Below are 26814 nucleotides of genomic sequence, written 5' to 3' on the forward strand. Positions count from 1 at the left end.
TCACCACACAAAAATAAATAACACATCGAAAGTCTTGATAATTAGAACTCAAGGAGATGGTGACTGGCAGACGATTAGAAGTGAGGTAACTCCGATCTTTAATGGAGAACCTCCCCACTACCAGTCGGCTTACAGTTAGTTCTAAGTCAGAGCAACCCTGTGCCCTTCAGAGCAGAGCTGTGCTCCATGGGGTTTACCTGATATTTTTAGAAGGAGGTGGCCAGACCTTTCTTCCAAAGTGCTTCTGGGGGTTACAGAGAATTACAGGGTGTATTTGAAAATAGCCTTCTTTCCAGCTTCCAGTGTGGCATGTAATATTCAGAAATGTGCTTAGCCATCACAAGGGCTTGATGAGCCACATGAGTTATTTATATATAAGAGTGCTACCCTCTACAGGACTCCTTACTTTTATTGCTCTACCTCCCACAGTAGTCTCTTCCTTCAATAATTGATTGGCGTGACCACACAGAACTCACAGACAACACTCGTGATTATGAGCCGGTTTAAGAGTTTACAGTGCAGATGAGCATTGCTCAGGATACATTTGTTCAGCCATGGCCATCTGCCATGCCCACAGGCAGGCCCCTCTCTGGCCCTCTGCCTCTCTGCCTAGCCTCTGTCCCGCAATGGTATGAAGATTTTTTAGGGCTTCCAGTAAATATTATGCTCTAACGCCTTGGTCCACAGGCTCTCAGCTTCAGGGCCGAGGGTCAGCAAACCCAGCTGCCCCAATAAAGTGCCCAGACACACCCCACTTTGTGAGCCAGCCTTCTGCCCCAAAGCCTTCAGCTTTATTGACTCCGTGGGCGAGGGAGTCCCATGCTCTGCTCGGCCGCTCGGTTCTGCTGCTGCTGCTCCGCTCCCCCCTCTCCTGTGGTGTCACAGCTGCCCCTGCATCACGGAGGTTCAATGCATAGAGATCCCAGTGTCCAAATGACCCATTCTACTCCTCACTCCTCCCTTTTGCTGGCATTGAGATGCCCCTCCTGCTGCTGAGATGCCCAGCATGATGGCTAGCACAATGAACCCTGCTAAGAATCACTCAAAAGTGACCCGTCCCCCACCATTGCTCCCAGTTCCATCAGGAAACGAAGTTCACTTGGCGGGAGTACCAAAATCACTGGCTGGAAGAGCCTTCGTAAATAAAGTATGGGGGAGGAAGTAAGCTTAGATAGGAGGTCCGTTAAAAGGATGTAGAGACTTGAGAAGCTGATCCTAGGTAGTGCAAATGGTTAAGTGCTTGGCAATCAGCTTGAAAGGGTGGTGACTCAGTTCTACCCAGTTGCACCTCAGAATAAAGGTCTGGCAATCTGCCTCGAAAAGCTCACAGTCCTGAATGCCCTGCGAAGTGCACTTGCACTCTGCACACGCGAGGGTGCCATGATTCGGGACTCACTCAACAGGAACCTAACAACAAGGCCTGGAAAAAAGTCTGGTGGTTTTCCTTTTCCAGGGTGGAAGGATAAGCATACCTCCAATCTGACTGCATTGACCCCACATACAGAAGTAGATGTTTCACAAACGATGCCCTGCACTTTGTCCTGCCGCCCACACCTGCACAGGCACACACTTCCCTCGGGGACAGCGCTGTCAGTGCATCTTGCACAACAGGTCGCAAAAAGTACATAACTGGCTGCGGAGTTCCCGAGTATCCTTTTTAAGTGGGATTTCAGCACTGTAAATACAAAGGCTAGCCACCACACAAAAGGCACGATGGAAACATAGCCCTTAATGTTCTGCCTTATCAAAGAGAAGCAGGGGCGCGGTGCTGCAGAACCAGTCAGTGTGGACCCCATCGCACAGGAGCTTGCTCCCGGAGGTGGTCACGTGAGAGTTGCCTCAGTAGTCCTGTTGTCAAAAGGAGGGAGAGGACTGCCTGTGTACAGCTTCCTCTCCTTTGTGGGTAGGCGTTTTTTGGGGGTGCTTTTGATACTTAAACTTGAATATTAATCTTTTGCTCTCTAAGTATAGTCCCAGATTAGATTGGCTATGGTTCTTCCATTTGTTCTAGAACAGCAAAGTATCTTTTTCTTCTGCTGAGTTATTGGCATGTTAGAACCCATAAAACACATTGGTGGCTAGCCGTAAGGCAATGTGGGGTTGTGGTTAATATGTCAGCTTTGAAAACAGACAACCGAGGTGTACTCCCTCTGTACCATCTTTTATTGTGTCCTCAGGTAAGTTAGTCAACATCCAGTCTTCAGTGTGCTCATCTGTAACCCAAGATTAATGGCTATATCATAAGATGAATGTCAGGGTTAAGTGAGCTAAAATATGCAAAGTTCATAACAGCATATAAACCAAATCAAACCCACTGGCATCGTGTTGATTCCAACTCTACGAAGATGTAGGGTTTCCCAGGCTGTAAGTCTTTAAAGGAGCAGGCAGCCTCATCCTTCTTCCATGGGGCCCCTGGTGGGTTTCAACTGATGACTTCACAGACAACAGTCCAGCTCTTTCCCAGCAGGGCCACCAGGACTCCTGATCATTATATATACTTGCTAAGTATAATCTTATTATTTGATGTATGTAGTGTTTGCCCATTGGGCTGCCAAAGAGTTACTCTCCTAGAGACTTACAGTCTCTGAAACGCTCAGAGGCAGCTGTACCCTGTAGGGTTGCTGTGAGTTGACATCAACTCCATGGTAGTGAGTTTGGTTTGGTTTGGGTTTGGGTGTATTTATATATGTGTATATATACATACATACATATGCACACATATGAGAAAGCTTCAAGAAGTTTGTGGGAAAATGCCATTCTCTTTGAAATCTATTGTTCCATGAACTTTTGGAAGACCACTCATACAATCACACACAAACAATACACACCAATATATGCTTTGGTGGCACAGCGATTAAGTGCGTGGCTGCTAACCCCAAAGGTTACAATCCACCAGCCGTTCCACAGGAGAAAGTTGTAGAAATCTAATTCTGTGCAGAAGATTTATAGCCTTGGAAACCCTGTGAGGCAGTTATATTCAGCCCTGTAAGGTCACTATGAGTCAGAATCTACCAGATGGCAGTGGGAAATGGTGTGTGTGAGTGCGTGCGTGCGTGCGTGTGTGTGTGTGTGTGTGTGTGTGTGTGTGTGTATCAATAGATAGCTTTACTCATAAGTGCAAAGAATTGAGATTCAGTAGGAGTGGTGATCTAAACGTCTGAGCCTAACAGGCTCACCACATTCTAGGGGGTTTAACTGCTAAGATGCTAACGCTGGTTCCCAGGCTGAGAGTTTACATGTCTGTGTTCCTTAAACACAGTTCCAAAGGACGGCCTCAAAAGCCAGGCTGCATTTGAAGAAATGAGAACAAATTACATCAAGGAATTGAGGAAGATGGTCACAAAGTGTCCCAACAATTCTGGGCAGAGCTGGCAGAGGTTCTACCAACTGACCAAGCTGCTGGACTCCATGCATGACGTAAGTAGGGTCTTGGGTACCTGCTTAAAGGAAGGGCCAGTCACCACACACGGGTGGCCAGGAGCAGTCAGAATCCTGATGAGTTCCTAGAGCTGGGGGCTGGGCACGATCAGGAGAAATTGTCCAGGGGGAGACAGCAAGAGTTCAAAACCGACCCAGGACACAGCCTTGTTCTGATAGCACACGAAGAAGGAAGCAACCCCATTCAGAGCAGAGGGTGCCGCGCTTTTCCTTCCACACGGAGAGTGGAGCCCCCCTCCCCTGGATCTAGGAGGGCCTTCCCACTGGGCACTGGTATCAGATTGGGGCTCGGAGTTTGGCTTGCCGTTTAGGAGATGTTCGGTCAATAAGTGTTTGCTTTCATGCTGCCTGACTAGTGCCCGTCTACCATTGTTCCGGCTTCCAGCAGCATCGCTCACGGTGTCGGGCCGCTTGGATGATTCAGTCTTCACTACAGTTTTGAACGCTACCTTCTTTATTTCTCATAGGCGTCGTCTCTTGCTGCCTTGTACTAAGTACAGATTCCAGGCTGGCTTCTAATGTCAGCCGTCACAGTTACAGTCAAGGTGTTCAACAGTTTCTACCAAAGAGTTCTTGTTTTGTTTTGTCATTTAAAGCAGTTTCTCTAATTGTGGCTCAAATAAAATTGTGCACAGCAATACTATGTAATTTAGCATTTCGTTGAAGCAAAGTTTCCATACTCTCTTCTGGAGAATTTATTGCCCAAGTCCAGACTACATGGTCTATGTAAGAATTTATTGACTTTTCACCCAACTATGTCTCTAATGCTAAAATAAATATGCATACATTTAATGACCAATACTAATGTTATCGCTAGTAACAGAACAGTGGTTCGTTCTTTAGACGTTTGTTTAAGCCAGTGGAACATGATCTCTGTGTGATGCTAATGGACAGAGTCGATTGACCGGCAGCTCACAGAGCATTATGCTGACCCCTGTACACATCACCCGGACCTTTGCTTTCTGCGAACACGTCAAGTTAAGAGTCGAGGACAGTTGATAGTGTTGGCTTTGGTGATTACCAGTAGCCTGAATGATAAACGAAGCTTCAGAGAAAGCCACGCAGGATGGTCTTCAAGACTCACAGGGAAGGAGCTAAAAGCAATGAGGGCAGACTTCGCAGTTACCTGCGTGAGAAGGTGAAACGCCTCCTCTCTTTTGTTTGCGGATCTCGTACAGAATCAGAAAGTGGTTCTGTGGTTCTCAGTGAATTCTCTTTATTTGTTCAAAGTGGGGGCAAGCACAAGGGCCTGGACCAAATGAGATGGAACTGTAGTCACAAAGTCCATGGTGATAGGCGAGAGAGTTCAGAGCAGTGTGCATACAAGGAGACCAACAACAGAGGCCCAAACTCGTTTTCCCAGAAACACGTCCTTTCTGCATCCAACGGCAGACCCTAAGACGCCCCACTCAGCGGTCGGTCAGTGGGACCGACCGTTTTCTAACAGTTGGATATGAGCGCTAGCAGGGTGGGCACAGGACGAACGGGCAGTGTGAAAGAGGAAGGCCCTCACCAGACAGATGGGCCCAGTGGCCGCCACAATGGGCTCACTGCAGAAAGACTGTGGGGCCAGTGGAGGGTGGAACCACCCCAGCAGTCCCCCATAACAGCAGGGATCCTACAATGCTGGTTTCTGCGACATTCTCAAGGTCAAAACACTGTGCTTTTAGTGTTCTTTTTAAACTGAGGCAAAATGTATCTATAATAAATGGGCTTCATGTATACAATTTGATAAGTTTTGACATATACTAATATCCACATATGAATCACCATGTGATGGTTATCACCACTCAAGATCATGAACATATCTATCACCCCAAAAGTTCCCTCATGACCTTTTTAAACATTCCCTCCTACCACTTGCTCCTCCATTGCTTTTTATATGCTTGCTGGCAATATGTTTGTTTTCTAGAATTTCTTATACATACATGTGCTATTTGTAATCTGGTTTTTGCAAGCCTCCTTCACTCAGTGTAACGATTTTGAGATTCTTACATGCTATTGCATACATCGATAGTTCACTCATTTGAATGCTGACCAGTGTATGAATGTTCCAAGTTTGCCGTCTCCTCTGATGGGCATGTCATGTGTTTACAGTGTGATTGTTCTTTCTGTTGTGGGTTGTTTCTTGCTTCTTTATATGTGCAATAATCTTTGTGTGGATACTAGACATTGTGGTTGCTTTGATTTTTCAATTCTCAGCCCTGTCTCCCCAAAAGGGGGATTCACTAGCTTCTCCTGACTTCCCACCCTGCACAACCTCCTGGAAACACCTTTAAAAGGTGAGGTCCCCCGGAACACTCGGTGGCCTCACCTCTCACTCTCCTTCACTGACTTGTCTTCTGCATCCTGAAAACCCTGTACTGTGTGTTTTTATGTGTGTCTTTGGCTGTGTCCAGTGGAAGGGCTCATTCAGTATCTGCTGTGTAAGACACATAAGAGTCCGAACTGACTTGTTGGCAGTGAGCTTAGATTTGTGTGTACCTTAATCTTGGCAAGAAGGACTAAATTCTTTTTGGATTACTTCGATCCTGGCGTATAAATCATAACTGATCAAAAATATGGTTGATCTTAGAAGTAGCCCAACAGCAGCATTGTCAATGTGCTATTTATATTCCTATTCCAGACAGAACGTGGAAAAATGCATTGTAAGTCTAGAGGGACCTTTCTAACTCTCACACTTACTCAGACTTGAGACTGCCTACAGCTTTTTCACTAGAGTAAATTATTAGTGAATCAACATTTGTGGAGTTTTCTTCAAGAGAACCAAGAGCTACACAGTGCACCGCCTCTGTGCTCAGAGCCCGGTTCTGGCCACCTTGTAGAAAAAGAACATTGGTTCTGAAGAGTCTCATGAATAGGAGTCCGTCGAGGACAGATCAGAGCTCTCCTTCCTTCACAGTGTGCACGGCGCACTGCGCCCCGTTACACACAAAGTATCAAAGGTGCGTGAAAGGAGCCAGTTGGCAGTTAAGTATCTGAACTAATCAGCAACTTTAATGAGTCATAAGCCCCCTGGACATCAATCTTTGTCCAAGAAAAGCTTCAAAGGGAGCAGCTGTGGCCAGGCTCCTAGGAGGGGAGGGCATTTGTTTGTATTGTAGATGTTTGGGTGTCAAAAGTCAAACAGGTAGATCTTCATCTGTGAGGAGTGGAATCAATAGTGATCTGCTAGCTGTTGCTAGGAACGGCAGTTCATTTCCTATGGGGATAAGAAGCATATCGCTAAAGCACTTAATGGTTTTCCTTTATAGAGATCAAGGATGGCTTCGATATTATGCTCAGGATGTAGTTAGTAAATACTGAATGACAATATTAGTAGTTGCTATTGAGGCAGGAGGAGCCCTGGTGTCGTCGGCGTCGTGTGTTGAGCAAGGTCAGCAGTTTGAAACCAGGGAGAAGGACGGGGCTTATTATTCTTGGAACTCACAGGGACAGTTCTACCCTGTCCTGTAGGGTTGCTGTGAGTTGATATCAACCCAATGGCAGCGAGCTCAGTTTTGGTTTTGGACTGAGGCAAAATTGCCCTTCTACTAAATGACATTTTCCAGGCCTGCGGATGATAACCGATTTTGTGTTAGTGCACAGACTCAGTGAAAATGTGCCCTGTGCCTAGCGGGATTAACAGAGCTACAGAGGATACACGTAATATCTACGTGGACCCAACACTCCAACAGCCTGCCATCTCTCGATGGCAGCGTAATTCAAGGCAGAAGGCAAATCAGGTGTCAAAATTGGTTACATGAGCGGTGGGCCAGTTGAAAGGCGTGTGTTCATTCCGTCTTTCTTTTGTTGATGAAGCATTGATTGAGGAGCTCAGGGATCTGACAAACGCTCACCCACCTTCTAGGAGGTTCCCCTTCCAACCAGGGCCTCTCCACCACACTGCCGCAGCCACCCCTTGGTCAGTGGAAGCTGTGATGCCCAGCAGGTTTCAGCGGAGCGTCCAGACGAAGCTGGCGCTCTGCTCCGGAAAACCAGCCAGGGACAAGCCTAAGGATGGAAATGGTCTTGCCTCAGTGTGCACAGGGCTTGCCTGATGGCAACTGACAGTAGCAGCCATGTTCAGGGCCACAGGTGCAAGTTTGGACAGAACACCTGTCTTCAGGATCCTTTCTCATCTGGTGGAGGACAATGTCCATCTCAGGCTCAGCAAATACTGCTGTGCCCAGGTCAGGTTGCACCCAAGGTAGAAGAGACACAAAGCCTGGCTTGGGGACCTTACACGCTGTCAGGGCAGCCAGCCGGCCTATAGGAGGTCACCATGAGTTTGTCGGTTCAAACTTGATACAATGCTTTGTCAAGACGGCAGTGGAACCAGTTGCCTTCTTGCAGGGGGTCAGGGAAGGCTGCCAAGAGAATGTCAGCGAGTCCTTATTTAATAGATGAACAAACAGCCCCAGGGGGGGCACGAGGTAGCTTGTGGCAGTTGGAAGCCTCTGGACTCACTGCCCAGTGCTGGTGACCCCTGCCTGCGCTGTGAGGCTGGAGAAGGGGCAGACTGATCGCAGCGGCTCCCTGTTTTAAGCTGGCGATGAGAAAACAAGCATCTAGGCACATGAGAGACAGCTGTGCTGCTTGCTGCCACACCACCCTCCCCTTGGATCTGCCCTGGCATCTTCCAGAGTGCGCTGTTTCTTGTGAGGTGCTGGGCTACATCTTGAAGGCAGCGAACCTGGTTTTGTGAAATTAAAATGTCATGCATGTTTAGCAGTTCCCCAAACAAAATGTTAAGTCAGCCTGCCCCACATCACTGAACAGGCTTGGGCTCCCAAGGCTTTTGTTTCTGCACATGGTCCGGAAGGGCTGGATGAGAACCTAGCCCTTGGCCGGGCAGCCATCAGTGTGTCACTCGGAGGCTGTTTTCTGCATGACAAAGGGAAACACTTGGAGGACCCCAGTGCCGAATAATTGCTTCCTGTGGTTCCAAAGGCGGTGCTTGACAACTGAAGTGGCTCTCCCGAAGCCGCGCGCTCTGCGAGCCAAGATTTCCCCTCGCGGAGGGGGCCGGCTGGCGGCAGGCTGGGGAGCGAACATCTGGTGGTACAGTAAACGCTCCCCGTGCGCTCCGGGGAGACTTCATCCTTTACATGAAAAGGGCGTGAAGTTCCACTGATACCATAACGAACAAAAGAGATATTGCTGCAAGCAGCCAAGACTATTAGCAAATTATTTTGAGATTCTCATTGCTCATTTAATCAGTGGGTGCTTCTGCATCCGGCTGTGGCAATTTCCATTGAGATCGACACCAACCTATTTTGAGCGTCGCTCGCTGCCCGCGGAGGCAGGCAGCGCAGGCTGGGCTCCGTGCCCCACGGGGCTGCCCCCTCTCTCGCACATTGCATTGTTTCACCTTGTTCCAGGCAGGTGCTTCTCCCAAGGCCCAAATCGGAGGCCACCCTGCTCTCCGTAACCTCATGGTTTCCACCCTCGTCTCTGCAGCTGTGAAATAGAGGTCACAGCTCCGCATCCGAGAGGGCACGTTGAGAAGTTTCCTAAAAGCCGTGGCTCTGCACCCCCCTCCACAGTGCCAGTTAGGTGGTTTGAAGTCCCTTTGTAGGTAGAGCCAAGGAAAGAGCTGCCAGTCTGACACAGTTGTCTGTGTGTGAGAGAGAAATGAAGAGTCTAGGTCCCCTTCTATCACACGGAGCTGAATTAGTGTGGCTGTTAGCAGTGTGGTGCAGCCGTTTCCCTTTGGCACAGGCCTGACTAAGAGCGATGCTTAATAAATGAAGAGGTGCTTATTCCAGGCAACTAGGTGAGCAGACCCTTACCTTCCAGGGCACCAGGCCAGGTGGAGGGAGGCGGGGAGTGAAGACCCCAGAGAGGCCGAAGACGGAACCCACACGCTTTGCTGTCAAGTCCAATTCAAACTCACTGCGAGCCTACAGGACAGCGTAGAACTTGGCCCTTACTTAGAGTTTCCAAGACTGTAAATCTTTATGGAAGCAGACTGCTAGTCTTTCTTCCCCAGACAGTTGGTGAGGTCAAGTGCCAACCTCTCTATTAACAGCCGACTATTTAATCACTGCACCCCGGGGAAGCTTGGAAAAGACTCTTTCATAGGTAAAGAGTCCAAGGTAAGTAAACCATTGATCTGAAGCCCCTACTCTTTGTCTACTTGGCCCTTTATAAAATGGTCCAGCAGGGGCTTGTTAGTTGCCCTCCATTGGGTTCCAACTGATAGCAGCCCTTCATACAACAAGAGAAGCCTCCTGGTCCTGCCTCACCCTCACATCCACACAACTGCTCTTAGGTCTGTGCCTAGTGCTGCCGCCACTGTCAGTCCATCCTGTCCAGGGCCTTCCTCTTCCTCCTTGACTCCAAGTGTGTGAGATGAAGGCTTGCCACCCTTGCCTCTTAGCATTCTGGCTGCACCTCTTTTGTTCCCTTGACGGTCCATGGTATTTCATCATCCTTCGCCCGCACCAGATTCAAACTCACGGCTTTTCTCTGGTCTTCCGTATTCACCGTCCAACGTTCACATGATATGAGGCGAGTGGAAATACCACGGCTTGTGTCAGGCGCACCTTAGTCCTCAGTTACATCCTTGCTTTTCAACACACACTCTAAAGAGGTCTTGTGCAGCACATCTACCCAATGCAGTGCCTCCTTTGATCTCCTGACTGCTGCTTCCGTGAGCATTGATTGTGGATCCACGCAAGACAAAGCCCTTGACAACTTCAACCTTTTGTCCATTTATCTTGATGTTAACTATTGGTCCAGTTGTGCGGATTTTGGTCTTCTTTACATTGAGTTGGAATCCACACTGAAGGCTGCTGTCCTTGATCTTCATCAGCAAGTGCTCCAAGTCCTTCCCCCTTTCAGCGAGCACGGTGTGTCATCTGCATATTGCAGGTTGTTACAAGCCTTCCTCTAGTCCTGAGGCCACACTCTTCTTCCTGTGACCCAGCTTCCCAGACTGGGAATTGGACAGCTATGTGGAGGACACAGTCCTGAAGCACACCTTTCTTGATTTTAAACCCTGCAGTAGTCCTTTACTGTGCTCACACAACTGCCTCTTGGTCCATGTGCAGGCTCCTTTTGAACACAGTGAGGTGTTCTGGAATCCCCACTCATCTCGAGGTTGTCCATAGTGTGTGATGACCCACACAGTCTCATGCCTTGGCATAGTCGATAAAACACCAGTACACAGCGTTCTGGTCTTCTCTGCTTTCAGCCAAGCTCCATCTGACATCAGCAATGATATCCTTTGTTCCATGTCCTCTTGTGAGTCCAGCCTGAATTTCTAGCAGCTCCCTGTCAATGTACTGCTTCAACCATTTTGATCTTCAGCAAAAGTTTACTTGCATGTGATATCAATGATACTGTTTTATAATTTAAGCATTCTGTTTATTCCAGAGTCAGCTGAGGGGGCCACTTTCTTTGGGATGTGTAAATATGGATCTCTCCTAGTCAGTTGGCCAAGTAGCTGTCTTCCAAATTTCTTGGCATAGCAAATAAGTGCTTTCAGTGCTATATCAGCTCAGTGGAACGCTGCAGTTGGCATTCTGTCAGTCCCTGGAGCCTTGTTTGTGGCTGATGCCTTCAGGATGGCTTGGCCTTTTCCCTTCACTCGCATTGGCTTTTGCTCGTCTGCTACCTCTTGAAAGTCAACCAAGTTCTTTTTGGTACAGGGGCTCTAGGTCTTCTTCCATCTTCTTTTGATGCTGCCGATATGCCCACGGTGGACAGGAACTAGCATTTCCATCTGCCGATTTCTCGTCACCAAGACAAAACTTAGGAAGCTATTGCCTTGGGAGAATTGAGATAATGGGTGCTTACATTCTTTTTCTTTTTAAATTTATACTTGTATATTTGAAAAAAATTACTTCAAGTATATTCCAACATAAGACTTGGGAAAGAACTATACGGTTCTGTCATTTCCATATTTGGAATAAACATGGAATTATGTCTTGAGTATGATGTGCAGGTCAAGGATTGTTGTGTTTTATGTCCTGGAAACTTGGGCCATGAGGTACAACAAAGATGCGGCTCACCATGGACACGTGACGCTCCTGTGTATTGCTCCTTCTCCGTGCATTACGTTAATGGTGCAAAGAAGCATCGATCAGTGGTTATGACTGGGTCTCTCTCCAAGCTCCCCTAAAGTTTATCATCTGTTCATGTTGTGCTGGGAAGCAAAAGAGCTAAGTGACTGTTCTTAAACTGTTGATTAGGCACGAGGCTGCTAGCCACCAGGTTGGTGGTTCAAATCCACCAGTGCTCCACAGGGGGTAAAGGAAGCCTTCTGCTCCCCTAAAGATTTGTAATCTCGGAAACCCCAAATAGAGTCACTCTGTGTTAGAGTCGACACAATGACAAACGGTTTCAGTTTATGGGTATAATAGGGTACTATAGATATAAAAGCTCCCTGGTGACATTGTGGGTTATATGTTGTGCTGCTAATCACAAGGTCAGCAGTTCAAAACCATGCTCTGCAGGAGAAAGATGAGGCTTTGAAGTCCCATAAATATTTAGTCTGGAAACTTATAAGGGGAGGCCCTATTCTGCCCTGTAGGATCCCTGTGAATCAGAGTAGACACAATGGCGCGAGACGAGAGAATAGATAGGATAGATGTTTCCAGTGTCCGTTTAGCTCAGTCTGTGAAATGACCTATCTCCTGATTGTCCTCTGAGCAGCCTGTGCGAAGCACGTGCACTGAGGACTCTGCTTTGAGAGTGAGGAAGGGCGTTCTGAACCACGAGCCCAAGAGCAGAGTAGCACCAGACACTGTGCTCAGGCTGAGACACAGCAGCAAGAAGGAGCCTTGGTCCTCCCAGAGCTTCTGACCGAGTGAGGTGTGGAGACAGGTAAAGAGGACTGAAGCGCAGCATGCAGTCGCGGTGACAGAGGTCTCTCGGGACCACAGCATGGTCTCTGGAAGGAGGAGCCGCAGGGTGGTACAGACAGTTGTATTGGACAACGCTGAGTGAAAGAATCGATGACAGAGAGCCAGCCCGCACTAAAGCTGACAAAACAATCAAACCCATTGCTAGAGAGTCCATTCCAATGCGTAGCGACCAGATCGGACAGAGCAGAGCTGCCCTGTACGGCTTTTGAGGCTGTCAATCTTTACAGAAGCCGAGTTAGAGGAGGGCCACGAGGGAACACAATAAGGCTAGATAGGCGCCTCAGTGGCACAGTGGTTATGAGCTGGGCTGCTAACCACAAAGTCAGCAGTTAAAAGCCACCAGCCTCTCCCAGGGAGAAAGACGAGGCTTGCCGCTCCCATAAAGAGTGACAGTCTCAGAACCCACAGGGGCAGGTCTACCCTGTCCTCTGGGGTCGCTGTGAGTCGGCATCCCGTGATGGCAGAGAGAGGATGCTAATGCAGTGACTCAGGTGGGAGACGATGGGGGCTTCCTGAGGAGCATGACTGCGGAGATGGGGGGATTGGTGACTTCGGGTGATAAACAGGACATGGAGGTTAAGAGAGGCAGAGCAGGGAAAGATGCCATGACCCCCCACCCCCCACCCCGACAGTGAGAGGTAACTGTGAGGAGGGGACCCGGAGCGATGGGCTCGTTTTGGGCACAGTAGATTTGAAGTGCCTTTGGGATGGCCTGGGAGAGCGTCAGGCGAACACGGGCCTGTGGGCACGACAGTGGGGAGGAGGGAGTGCTGGTGCGGACCCAGCATGTGCAGCAGGTGCTGCCACCGGAGCCCGTCCTGCCTGCCCCGTGCTGATGCAGAGAAAGGACGGGGCCTCGAACAGAACCACGGAAACGGTGTGCTTCATGAGCCCCAAACAGGGCCTGCCTGCAAGATCTGGGAAGGGCAGCCACGAAAACCAGGGAAGAGTGTGCCCTCCCTGGGCAGATGGAGGGCTTACAGGGAGACCCTGAGGAAGGGTCGGTTAGCCAGGGACCCAACACTGGTCAGCAGCCAGAACAAGAAGGAGGTGGCTGAGAAGAACCAGGGACTGATGCAACCCCAGCCCCCTCACTGGGTTAACACTAGCAGAAGCCACAAAGTCAACTAGAACAAAGGTTCTGTTTAAAAACAACAACATCTGGAAAAAGCATTGTCCGGGAAAACTTCTTAGCAAAATTTCTTGAACAAATGGAAAAGAATTATGAGCCTTTGGCTTTGGGGTGACATGTGTGTAAATGAGCATTCCAAGGTGGCTGAGAAGATGTGCAGTGTTTGTGTTTGCGTGTACAGCGAAGGATTACTGTCACTTAGCAAACCTTTACGTTTGGGGAAAGCAGTGCCGTGTTAGCACTGACTGATTGTCAGCGATTTAAATGGGCCTCACCAACAACGAGTGAATAGCCAGGAAGTGTTCCCAGACTGAGTGTGTGAAGAGAAAAACGTGCACCGCAGGAGCCTGTATCTGTGTGTGAAGAGAGAAAGCACCTTCCCCAGGGACTTGCACCAACGACAGACGGTAGCTTGTCTCTGCTAACGCCTAACTGGCAGGATGAACATTTGTGCGGGACCCCAATTTATGCTGACTTGCGTGCGGTTCATAGGACAAAGGGGGGCGGGAGCGAAGCATTTTTTTTCCTGATGACAGTCATTTCGTGGCTTGGTTATTGATCCGTGTTTTATAAAGTACACACCCACAGCACATTTGACAATGTGCATAACGAGTTTTCAAAATAAAGTCTGTACGAATGAGTGCCTGTAAGAATGCTGAGGGGACGAGGGCCTGGCCTTGTTCGGTGAAACCCTGGCAGTGCGGCGACTGGCAGGTCGGCCGTTGGAGCACACCAGCCGCTCCGAGAAAGTCAGCTGTGGCCACCTCCTTCGATGGAAATTAAAAAGCAAACTCCCTGCCATTGAGTCGATGCCAACACAGTGCAATCCTGTAGGACGGGGCAGCGCTGCCCCTGTGGGTTTCTGAGACTGTCACTCTATGGGCGTAGAAAGCCTCCTCTTTCTCCCTCAGAGCAGCAGGCCATGCTGAACGGCTGCCCTTGCTGTTAGCAGCCTAACCCACGGCCACTCCACCACCACACAGATTACTGCCAAAGGGGCCGCTCTGCCCTGTCCCGCAGGGCAGCTGGGAGTTGGGATTGCCTTGACAGCATGGATGTATCTGCTTTGCCTCACTCTGGAAGGTACGAAAGGCTATCCCGTGCCCCCTTGGTGTGTGATACCACAGGGGAAGCCCTCCAGGTTCAAGTCGAATGGACCACTGAGGGTCCTGGGGGCCATGCTCTGAGGAGATCACAGCCAAATCAACCCGACACGCAAGAATCCCATCCTCATCTGAAGTGCCTCTGGGGAAGATTTGGAAAGCCGTCTCTTTTTCCAACACCTGTGTTCATGAATCCCTCCTCTTAGCCAGCCTAACCCCTACTTCTTACCGTGGAATAATAACAGTATAATACCTGGGATTTACGTAGGCCCTTTCTTCCTAAGCCTTATCATTAAACCCTTCTAATATCTCCATGAGGCATGGATGAAAAGATATTACTGGTACTCCCTTTTTATAGAGGAAGGAATTAAGACAAGTGGTTGAATACAGTTTTCCAGATTCACACGTAAGGCACAAACACAGGGCAGGGGTGCCAGAGGCAGGGAGCACCTATAGGGGTGTCAGCACAGGGCCAGGCCGTCAGCCCACTCACTAGCTCCATTGTCCTTGGATGACACCCTAGGGTTCTCAATGCTGGTTTCACAGGGGCTTGAGCTTTTTAGTCACAGGGGACTCTGCACAGAAGCACCCCACAAAGGTCTAAGTGTTCTGCTGGAATAAGAAATAGTGTGATCGGCCCCTGCCCAAAAGGCTGCGGTTCAAGCCTGCCCAGCAACACTAAGGGAGACAGGCCCGGCATTCGACTTCAGAACAAGCAGGCATCGAAAACTCCACGGAGCACGTGCCACACTGCTACACATGGCGTCACCACGAGGCAGGGTCAGTTGACTTTGACGCCATCTTGAAATTCTTCATACACTGAACAAGAGGCCCCAAATTTTCATTTTGCACTGGCTCCACAAATCATATCATATGACCCACTCAAGACTGCACTGATCAGAGGAAACTAATGAGCATGCAGAGCCATTTGCAACCTGCGAAGCACCTGGCAAATATGTCCATGGAAGAACGGAACGGGGCAGTGGAAGGTAAGCGGCTTCAAGCGAAGTGGCAAGAGACAGGAGACCCATCGGCACACGGGAGAGGAGCCTGAACCCGAGGGCATCATTGGACACAAGGAGACATAGGGGAGGGATTTTACCAAGAGAGAGACCTTGTTCAGCAAGAGACTCGACCAAACCCACTGCCAGTTGAGTCAACTCCAACTCCAGCACAAAGTCAAACTGCCCTGAGGGTTTCTGAGACCAGAAACCTGCACGGGAGTAGAAATCCTCACCCTTCCCCAGCTGAGGATTTGAACTACTGAACCTGTGGTTAGCAGTCAACTCTGCCACTTGGCACCTTGAATGCTAGAATATGGGTGCGATTACCAGTGCCAGGTCCGGCCTAGAGGAGACCCCTCTAAGGTGGAAAGTGTATGCCGTTCAAGGGTGTAAACGAGGTAACTGACAGAATGGAGGCACAGGAGAGGGGGCACCTGAGAGAGACCGGAAATGGGAGATGGCATGATGGAGACTCTTCGTTTGAAAGACCAACTGGAACTTCTAGGCTCCAAGTCCTGTGTACAGGACTTCTTTCTAAAGCACTCCTGTAAATCCGTGTAATCTTTGGACAGCTAAAGCTTGCGACAACCAAACCACTTGATTCCGAGAAAGACCTGTTTTCTTTTTCCGACAGGTTAAAGGTTTTTGAAATCTGGAGACACGCCTGATCTGTGTATTTGAACAAACAAAACCCGTCTCCCAAAAGCTGTTCCGGAATACCTGGGGAGCTGTGGGGGGCAAGCTTTCTCTGCAGAAGGCCAGACGCTAAATACTTCAGGCTTTGGCCGCCACCTGGCCTCTGTCACAGCTTCTCGGTCTGACATGGTGGGGGAGCAGCCGTAGGGCACAGGCAAATGAATGACGGGGGCTGTGTCCCCGTATAACCTTTCATACCATTTCATAAGTTACAAAATAATAGTATTTTGAATTTCATTCTCAATTACTTAAAAATGTAAAAAAATATATACCAAAATATAAAAATATACCAAATGATATAAAAACAGGCAGTAGGCAGATTTGGCCTGTAGGCCTTAGTTTGCCGATTTCCATTCTGTGACCGGACACTGTAGAATTTTTTTTTTAAATCATTTTAGTGGGGGCTCATACAACTCTTATTACAATCCATCCATACATCCATTGTGTCGAGCACATTTGCACATTCATTGCCCTCATCATTCTCAAAACATTTGCTCTCCACTTAAGCCCCTGGCATCCGCTCCTCATTTTTCCCTTCGCTCCTTGCTCCCCACTCCCTCATGAACCCCAGATAATGTATAGATTATTATTTTGTCATATTTTGCACTAGGACACTGTAGAATTCTTCGTACTCTTATTTGGATCAGAAGACCGCCAGATACACACCGCCGCCACCACCAGTGTGATCGCATTTACTCTTTAGGGTTCTTCCCCGTGTCAAAAATTCAGAGAAGTATTTGTGTAAGATGAGGTGGTCCTGGGAGATGCAAAGAAGCGCTGTGGCATGATGGATTACACGGTGGACTGTTGGCCTACTCACGCATGGTCAGCAGTTTGCAACCACCCGCTTCCCCTCTGGAGAAAGATGAGGCGTTCTCCTGGGAAGAGTTCCCACCTCAGAAACCTTCAGGGGCAGTTCTGTTCTGTCCTTATGGGTCTGTCTGAGTCGGAATCCACTCGATGGTAGCGAGTTTGGTTTTCTGAGTGCAGGTAACGCCTACCCAAAAGGTTGCCAGATCAAGTCTCAGCAGAGGTGCCTTGGAAGAAAGACCTGGTGAACTGCTTCTAGGAGATCAGCCAGTGAAAACGGCAGAGCATGTTCTACTCCGGTACACACGGGGTCAGCATGAGTCAACGGCAGCCCGGATGGGGAGGAGGGGGAACCCGCAGCGTTAACCAGATAAGGATGTGGGCAACACATAAACATGAATTGGTTTCGATTTGCACTTTGCTAAGAGTAGTGTACATTTGCAAGAGGGATCTAGGAACTATCAAAAACAAGATTAGGAAAAGTTCATACTTCTATATACAGTAACATGCCAATGCGTCTCAAACACAAGCCTTTCATTAGATCTCTTTTGTTCCGCAATGTTCTAATTATCCCTTTATCTTCCAGCTCCACTTTCTCCTTTCCCATTGTGTCATCTTTCTTTGTGCAGCTCGCATGTACAATAGACCTTATTCACGAGAAGGCGGAGCGGCCATCTAGAACGAGGCTTGTAACACAAGGAAACTTAAACAGGGTGGAAATTAAATAAATTTAAGTACAAAAAAAAATTAGGAGGAAATTGAACCCATCTTGCTTAGCACAGCATCCTAACCACATATTGTGAGTGGTTAATATTCATCGTTGACCAGAGATCAATGATGCTGTCGCATTTCTGACAAAACAGTGATGAAGAGCAGAGCAGAAGGAGTTGGAGAGTCTGCAGAAAGGCTCTTCGTTTTGCCTCAGACGTTGGATAGCACCTACCCCGCCTGACCCCGCCCTCAGCCCATCCCAGCCACTAGTCCACCCGAGATGGTCAAGCGCTCGGTTTGGGCCCTCCCAGTGGTGGTCTGCCCCGTGAAGACTAAGGCACACCCACTGCCACCGATTTGATCCCAACTCCTACTGACCCTGTGCGGGATTTCCAAGGCTGTCCCTCGTTTCCGGGAGCAGACAGTCTCGTCATTCCCCCCCATAATGACCGCAGCCAAGCACCGCCTACAGGCAGTTCCACCCTGCAACAGCCTCAGGGGGACCCCCTGCCTTCCTCCCTCCGCTGAGCAGAGCTGCAAGTGGCACATCCTGGCCCCAACCCGGTAAAGGGTGTTCAAGACCATAAGTCTTTGGGGGAGCAGGATCGCCTCATGGGCTGGAACCACTGACCTTGTGGTTAGTAGTCCAACACATTCCACAACACCACCTGGCACCTTCACTCAGGAGTTGATGCTGAAGCTCCAACACTGAGCATGCGCACTGTCAAACTTCACCCTCTAGGTGAGCAATCTTTTATGGAGTTGTTCTTGTTTTCCACTTTTCATTACGACTTAGATGAAGGTTTACTGAACAGTTCTGTTCTTCAAAACCAACTTTTCTGGTTGTGTTTTTGGACAATCTCTTGGTAAGATGCAGGAGACCTATAGGACTCTCTCCTAAGCATAAGTGGTAGGAGAGCCAACGAGGCAGTAGCCCTCACTGAGCAGCAGAACTTTGGTGGGTTTGCAGGAAGGAACTGGCAAGTAGTTGTGAAATGCTCAGCTCAGAACTGCAAGGTCACCAACCACTCTTTGGAAGAAAGACCATCTTTTCTACTCCCATACAGAGTTGTAGTCACAGAAACTCACAGGGGAAGCTCTACCCTGCCCTGTAGGGTTTCTACGAGTCAGAACCAACTCAATGGCAGTGAGTTGTGTTTGTTGGGGGTGGTGGGGGTGGTTAGGTAGACACCTTGGAAGAAAGGCCTGGCAATCCACTACCAAAAACCCAGCCATTGAAAACACTGTGAAGCACAGTTCTACTCCAACACAGATGGATCGCCCTGGTCAAAATCCACTCCACGGCCACTGGAGTCACCTTAGTACACTTCCAGGCGCAAAAACAAGAACAGGGGGATGTGGGCCACGCGTGTGACCATGCCACGTTTTGCTGCGATGTCTCCAGGCAGAGAGAAGCCATGCTCTCAGCTGTGCACGCAGTACATCTCAGGTGCCAGCAGGCGCCCAGCTCCGGATCTGCTCTTTGCCCGCCGCCTTCGGCGTTCGCAGGGTGACAGTGGTACAGTGCTGAGCATGGCCTCAAGGAGTCTGCCCGGCACCGCATCAACATGGCAGTGCACATGCTGGCCTTTGACAGTACCCGTGGCTGCACGCCCCTCCTGGGCTTCCTTCTAGCCAGAGCCACCGCCTGGTAGGTGGGAGTCCTGGAGTGAGCCGGTGGCTTGGGCAAAATGAGCTGGGTGGTGAAAACCTGCGTGCAGATGCTCACAGTCCGATGCCCCCCTCACTGCCCCGGCCCCCAGTGTGTGGCAAGAGGGGATCCCACTGGATGGTACCCAAGGCCAGGGCGCTCCTGGGCGATGTTCCGGGGCTAGTAGGCCCTGGCCTGCCCCATAGTCTCACTGTGGGAGCGGGCAGGGCCCAGCAAGCTTCCCCGTAACCTTGCCTTGGCCCCTGAAGCCTGAACAGCTGTGGCCCATCAGGCTGAGATAAATCGTCTGGCTACCCCACCCCCACCCCCCACCCCGTGATCCCAGCAGATGCATTTTGTACAAAAGGAAAAGTCAACGCGGACGCCGTCTCTGATTCCCAATAATGCGGGACTCTCAATGCTGATGATAATTAGTTCTTGCCTCTCCACCCAGCCGGGTTCTTACCAGGAAGGGCCTGTGGGAATCAATACGGAGGCGGCAGGCTAGGCTGGGCCATTCGTCTCCATGCAGTTAAGGCCTCAGAGCTGGCAGGCTTCGATGGGGCTTGTTTCTGTCCCTGTGACTGTCCCCTCAGCCTGCATGCGTGCTGCACACTGAGCAGAGTGGGTTGCATGCATGGCAGGGCATGCGAGCGTGCCCCACTGAGCCCCAGGCCCGGCAAGTCGGAGGAAACCTGAGCAGCTGTGTGCATTCACTTTCAAATGTTTCCTCCGTACAGCCCAGACTCACTGCCAGCAAGTCCCCTCAGACTCAAAGCAATGCAGGGTTCATGGGAGCAGGCAGCCTCGTCTTTCTCCCCCGGAGCAGCTGGTGGGTTCGAACCACTGACTTTGCAGTGAGCAGCGTAACACCTAATCCACGGCACCACTTGGGATCTGCAGTGCCACTGGGATAATGATTTAACTTGCCCGGTTCTTACCGTGGCTTATTTATCAAAACTAGTAATGTGCTGCCTAAGCTCTACTGTTGCAATCCCTCCTTCTCAAGCCCTGGGGCGGTTGCAGAAAGAGAAATCCCGGCGCAAGGACCCGGGCAACAGGAGACTTGACTCTTTAGCCCCTCAATCCTCCCCTGCCCCCAAGTCAAACAAACCAGTCCGTAGGTGGCAGAGCAGAGCTGCTTCAGATCACCAGGCCTTTCTGTCACAGCACTGCTGCTCCTCAGTCCTCTGGCTAGTCAAGCACACCTTGTTGGACCACCCAGGCCCCTCCCCCAGCCCAAGGCCAGGGGGCTGCGATGCTGGAGACCCTCCCCTGGATGCTATGGGGTGCAGTAAACCTAGGTAGGCGGTTCTGGTCTTCCGGGAGGGAGGAGCTTCGGGCCCCTTAGGCAGGAACTGCAGGGGCAATGGTAAGAGTGAAACCCACCACAGGTGTGAAGGATTCCCTAAACGTGGGGGTGGCTCCGCCCCGATTCTCTGGTAGATGAGAAAAACCAAAAGTGCCCTAGGGAGAGGGGACTCCTTCAGGTCTTCCCCCTGGGAAGCCTCCTGGAAGTAAGGGGGGGGGGGACGGGGGAGCACTGCAGGGAGGAACGAGTAAGAGGAAACAGGCAAGAGGAAGCAGATGTTTGTGTCATTGGAAAGTAGAGAGTGATTGTTCTCCTCTCTGGGGGATGGGCAGCAGAAGGGTGGGTGAAGGGAGACGCCGGACAGTGTAAGATAAGATACAATAATACTTTATAAATTATCAAGGGTTCATGAGGGAGGGGGGAGCAGGGAGGGAGGGGGAGGGGAAAAAGGAAAATGAGCTAATTCCAGGAACCCGAGCAGAAAGCGAATTTTGAGAATGATGAGGGCAACGAATGTATAAGTGTGCTTTACACAATTGATGTATGTATGGATTGTGATGAATTGTATGAGCCCCAATAAAATGATTTTAAAAAAACTTCCAAAAAGGGGCAGGGAAGTCTTATAGGCGTCCTATTTATTCAAGGTGACCTGGGCTGGCCGAAAAGAATGCTCAGGGCTCTGTGGCCCCAGGAAAGGGACATGCCTGCAAGAGGCATCAGAGCAGGGAGAGCGGGCCCTGCCACCCTTTTAGCTTCAACAGCCATCGGGCCGCCAGGTAAAAAAAGACAACAAATGGGACAGGGGGTGTCTTCAAGAATACCTTTCCTGGAAAGACCCAAAGCAAGGCCCTCCCTCGGCCCTCCTTTCACAGAAGGGGGCCAAAGGAGCAAGTGACACCAGATGAGCCAGGCCAGGTTGGTCAAATGAATCCATCCCAGAGAGGAGAAGGCTGCTTTCCGGTTGAAGAGGTGGGGGAGCCTGGAAAGGATGGGATGAAAGAGGCTTTGCTCCGTCCCCTTCGCCCCGCTGGGTCCGAGGTGACTGTGTGGGGGCAACCTCAGACCTCCTCCTCCCCCTCCTCCAACTTCACAAGGGAGCAGAGGCTCAAACTCCACAGAAGCCCAAGGCTGGTGAGAGTCACCACGCTGGGGTTTAGTAGGGCACTAGCTGTCACTGTTAGGTGCCACCGAGTCCATTCCAATCCATAGCGACCTTCTGCACAACAAAGCCAAACGCTGCCCGCCTGCGCCGTCTGCACAATTCTTTGCATCCTGAGCCCGTTGCTGGCAGTCACGGTGTCAGGCCATCTCATGGAGGGCCTTCCCCTGACCTCCCCTCCACTTTACCAAGCAGGCTGGCCTTCTCCAGGGACTGGTGTCTCCTGGCAACATGTCCACAGTCTGTACAACAGAATCTCACCATCCTTGCCTTTAAGGAGCACTCTGGATGTACTTCTTCCAAGACAGGTTCCAATTCAGGGTCAGAGATGTTCAGAATAGAGTTCTTCCGTCTAGACCAGTGGTTCTCAACCTTCCTAATACTGCGACCCTTTACTACAGTTCCTCATGTGCTGGTGACCCACCCTCCCACCATAAAATTATATCTACTGCTACTTCATAACTGTAACTTTGCTACTGTTATGAATCGGGCGACTCCTGTGGATGGGTCGTTCAACCCCCAAAGGGGTCGCAACCCACAGGTTGAGAACCGCTGGTCTAGACAGTCTTTTCTCGCCTGTGCCGGGAGGCAGGCCTGGCCTCTACACTATAAACCTCAACCTGGAGGCACTCCGCGCTAGCTCCCCCATGATAGTGCCCTCCTTTCTGCAAACTCATCTCGCCTGGGGGACATGGCTTTTCCCACGCTCTAGGCCGGGATGCCCCACTCTGTCCCAGCTCTGGTTCTTGATTCTGCTGCTGCTGCTGTTCTGCCACTCCCTGGAGGGAGGACTTTCAGTTCGCAGGGCCTCGGGGTCCAGAGGCTTCTCTCCACTCCACACTCGTCTTCCTTGAGAGCGGTGACATTCCCCGGGCTGCTTCTGTGATGGCTCATTTCATTCCCAGGATATCAAACTGGCCGACTCGCATGGTGCACTTCCAAAATTCTACAATCGCCATGAACTCTGTTGATAATCACTCACAACTGAATCCTCCAATCTTTCGAGCATCTTCCCTCACCATCTCTTGCCCAGACCCATCAGGGAAAAGTTGTTTGATGGGCATTCAAGACTCAAAAGACAAAGGCTAGAAACACCCGCCTGGGCGTGGTAGGCTGCTATTTGTGCAGGTATTTACCTTTGCAGCCCCCTGGATCGTTCCAGCAATCCCCTGAGGGGCAGGGTCACCCACTTAGGGAAACACGTGACTCACTCCATACTCAGAAACTACTCTCGGGTCCGACAAGGTGATTGTCCCCCTAGTGCAGGCCGGGGAACCATGCAGCGACCGACAGGCTAAGACGCTCAGGTGAGAGCCCAGGGCAGGCTCTGCCACCTCCTTACTGTGTGTGAGCATGTCACTTCCCACCACGGTGACAAGGCTGTACGTGCTGTGTCCCGCGCCTGGCTGCCCCGCACCCTGGGTGCGCTGTATGTGCTTACAAAAACCTCACCGTCCCCGGAGCTGAGCTCGCTGGAGCACCACCCTGCAGACTGAGGCTGCCACGCTGTCAGGCAGGCTGTGTGCTTCGGTAAGGGTTTAGTCTCAGAAGCCGTAGGGTCGTTTGGGGTGATTTTGGGCAACGACAGGAACGCCGCCCTCTTCCTCACCGGCACGAAGCGGATGCGGACGGATGTCCATCGGCCGAGCTGGGAGGTGCAGGGGCCCAGGGCCAGGGAAGTGAGGCCGTGTCACGTCGTCTCCTCTCTGTCTCTGTTGCAGCTGGTGAGCGACTTGCTGGAGTTCTGCTTCTACACCTTCCGCGAGTCCAAGGCCCTGAAGGTGGAGTTCCCGGCCATGTTGGTGGAGATCATCAGTGACCAGCTGCCCAAGGTGGAATCCGGCAACGCCAAGCCCCTCTACTTCCACAGGAAGTGACAGGCCCGTCCGCACGGAAGAACTTTGCCTTAAGTTTCCCCGTGGGGCTCCCCACGAACCCCCATTTCTCACCTGCGGTGATTGCGGCCCCTTGCTCAGCAGTTCCCGTCAAGGGCACGGCGGCGGCATCTGGAAAGCACGGATGGACGGACGGACGTGGGCTTGGCCCGGCCGGAGCCGCTGGAGGCTCCTTCCCTCCCTCCCAGCGCGTCGGGATGCCCCGCTCCCCTGGATGAAAAGCCATATCTAGTCACTAACTCTGATTTTGATACTTTAACCGACGGGAGGTGTAACTCTGCCAGGTGGTTTCTGGTATCGTTTGCTTGTTTTACAAAGGGGTCAAGGACTAAGGAACTGTTCAAAGCTTACCCTTGGTTTGCACATAAAACGTATAGTCAACACGGGGCATTAGTATTCTTTTATTTAAAACACACAGAGAAGGAGGGAAAAAAAGAAAACCTGTATACAGATTCCTGCTGTGTCCTAATGGAACGTGCAGTGCGGGGTCTCGGCCCCGACCCCTGGGGCTGTCGCCACCCCCAACCCCTGCTTCCCTGGTGTCCACACCCCTTAGTGCCCACCTATTATTTAACTAGTATGGATAAGATGTTAAAACAAATGCCTTGGTTTAAGTTTCTAGTATCTATTGTGTTGGCTTTACAGATAATTTCTTCTGCAGTCTTTTGCTGTGCTGTACATTACTGTCTGTATAAATGGTGAGGGGCCTGAAATACAGTGTAAGGGACTTTTGTAAACGAGACACATACAGCTAAAACAAATCTTTAATGGTTATAGGATGAATGGGAAAGTATTTTTGAAAGAATTCTATTTTGCTGGAGACTATTTAAGTACACTATCTTTGTCTAAACAAACAAGGTAATTTTTTTTGTAAAGTGACATGTTCTGCATGCATAATGAACCGTTTACAGTGTATTTAAGAAAGGGAAAGCTGTGCCTTTTTTAGCTTCATATCTAATTTACCATTTTACAGTCTGTTGTAAATAACCATGTGTAAACCTCTTTGGTTGTCTTTAAGCCTTTCTACTTTTTCTGTACTTCTGTTTTCCCCTGGGGCGTCCCCTGGGGATGTCCGGGGGGTGGGACGCCTCGGCTTCCGCTTCATCCGGCTTCCGGGGGGCAGCACGCTGCCGCCTCTGCAGCTCCTGACCGGGGTCACATGGCAGAACACGCGTGTCAGAGGACGGCCCGGAAGTGCTGCACGCAGCTGTGGGAGGGCCACCCTTCTCCTCCGGAAGCCGAAATCAGCTGACAACAGCAGGGCTTGGGAGCTCAGTCGGGCAGAGTGAGAGTCATGTTATTTTTGCCTCCTTTGTGAGGAGGGGCGAGGGGGGCAATCCCATGCACTTTTTCTCTGCCGAGGGACGATCACCTTTCCCTTCGGGTCTTGGGAAGGGTTTGGGCACTCCTGGAAGTGGCGATGGGAACACGCTGAGATCACTGCAGGACCGACCAGATGAGGGCCGGCCCATTGGCAAGCTTCAGTCAGCAGGGTGGCGACCAGAAGACAAGTAGAGGGTTTTTAGAATTTTTAAAAGGTAGGTTTTAAAAAGAAATTTTATACGTAAACCGTTTTGAAAAAAGTAAAAAAAAAAAAGGCAAAACAAAAACACACTACAGATCACACAAGCAAGACAGTGGCACTAAAATGTTTAATTCATTAATCTGTTCAGCACTGATGCAAACTGCTGGCTTTTCTCCTGCCCCAGATCACAGTGCTGTCTGGCTCTGGGGACGCCAATATGATTGCACTAAATAAACTTCCTGGAATAGAGGGTACGTGAATCTCTGACAAGCAATGATCGAAATCGAGTACGCAGTGAGATCACACGCTTTTCCATAGGCGGGAGTTGGCGGGGCCGGGCCGGGAGCGGGCGTGCAGACGACCACTTCTCTCCGGGTTCGCCATGCAGGCAACATTACCTTGTCTTTCCAAAGACACCTGCCTTCTGCAAGGGGGACCTGGGAACTGGACTCCGAGGGGCGGGCGTGTTTTTCATACATAATTTGCGATGTCCGGAATTTAATTTCTAGGCAGATCTTTCCAACATCGTCAACTTACACACAGCAATACGAAGCCATGTGTTGAAGGTGAACAAGACACCACGCAGAAGGGTAGTTTCTGGGCCGGAAAAAGGCTAACAAATGCGGCTTTTGGGGCACACGCGCCTCATGGAATGGGAATTTCGCCAGAGCTGGGTTGGGGATTGAGATGGTATGCGTCAGCCTTTTGTATTAACAAAGTTACTGGCCCTTCATGTGTCTCCAGGGAACTCTGCTTGGTGAAACAGCAAAGCCATATTCTAAGTTCACTGTTGAATGCCTGTGTCCCAGTTCAAATCGTCTGTCTGCTCTTATTTTTGTGCCATATTGCTCTGACAGATCTTGGTTTGGTACAATTCATGATTCACCAAAACTTCTTCATATAATTAAAAGAACACACTAAATTAGTTTAAAATGAAGCAATTTATATCTTTATGCAAAAACATTATGTCTGTCTTTGCAAAGGACTGTAAGCGGATTACAATAAATCCTTTACTTTAATCACCGGTTGTTTGGGAACCCGTTCATTTGATTGTCGGTAGCAACGCTGGGATTCCCTGTCCTTCCACACCTTGAGTCTGGGCGATTCTGCCGACATACAGCTGGGTGCTTCCCGTGTTAGGGCCCTGCCTTTGCCATATGTGGATTCTGCTCCCTTTAGGCGCATGACATGCTTTGTTTCTCCTGCTGAAAACTTGTTCACGGGGCCTTGCTGACACAGTGGTTAAGTGATGGCTACTAACCCAAAAGTTGGTGGTTCAAACCCACCCACTGACTCTAGTGATGTGCTCCCCAAATGAGGACGGCCTGGGAGGCCATCTGTGACAGTTCTACCTGTCATGGGATGGCTTATGAGTTAAAGAACTCCAGGGCACCTAAGAACAATTCTGGGTTACTAAAATACCCTGTGGCTGTTCAGCAGTGACAACTGCTACCAAGTCTATGTCCACAGCCCAAACTCACTGCCGTGGGTGTATGCCCACTCACAGCGGCCCTGGAGGGCAG

At 50.2% G+C, this 26814-nt stretch overlaps 1 protein-coding gene across 3 annotated transcripts in view; it reads left to right on the forward strand.

The window, feature by feature from the left end:
* Positions 1 to 26313, forward strand: part of NR3C2 (nuclear receptor subfamily 3 group C member 2) — a 383624-nt gene extending 357311 nt beyond the window's left edge. For 2 of the 3 annotated variants that reach the window (XM_045295827.1, XM_004708705.3), the window contains exons 8-9: positions 3260 to 3417; positions 23593 to 26313. In XM_045295827.1, the coding sequence (XP_045151762.1) occupies positions 3260 to 3417; positions 23593 to 23748 (314 nt within the window). In that variant the 3' untranslated portion in view covers positions 23749 to 26313. Of the gene's footprint in view, positions 1 to 3259; positions 3418 to 3794; positions 3888 to 23592 lie in introns of those variants that run through there. The other variant, XM_045295828.1, reaches the window with a different exon arrangement.
* The last annotated feature ends 501 nt before the right edge of the window (positions 26314 to 26814 follow it).

This window comes from Echinops telfairi, unplaced genomic scaffold, assembly GCF_000313985.2.
Source record: "Echinops telfairi isolate 266 unplaced genomic scaffold, ASM31398v2 ScPeMD7_5868;HRSCAF=6743_1, whole genome shotgun sequence".
Taxonomy (NCBI): Eukaryota; Metazoa; Chordata; class Mammalia; order Afrosoricida; family Tenrecidae; genus Echinops; species Echinops telfairi.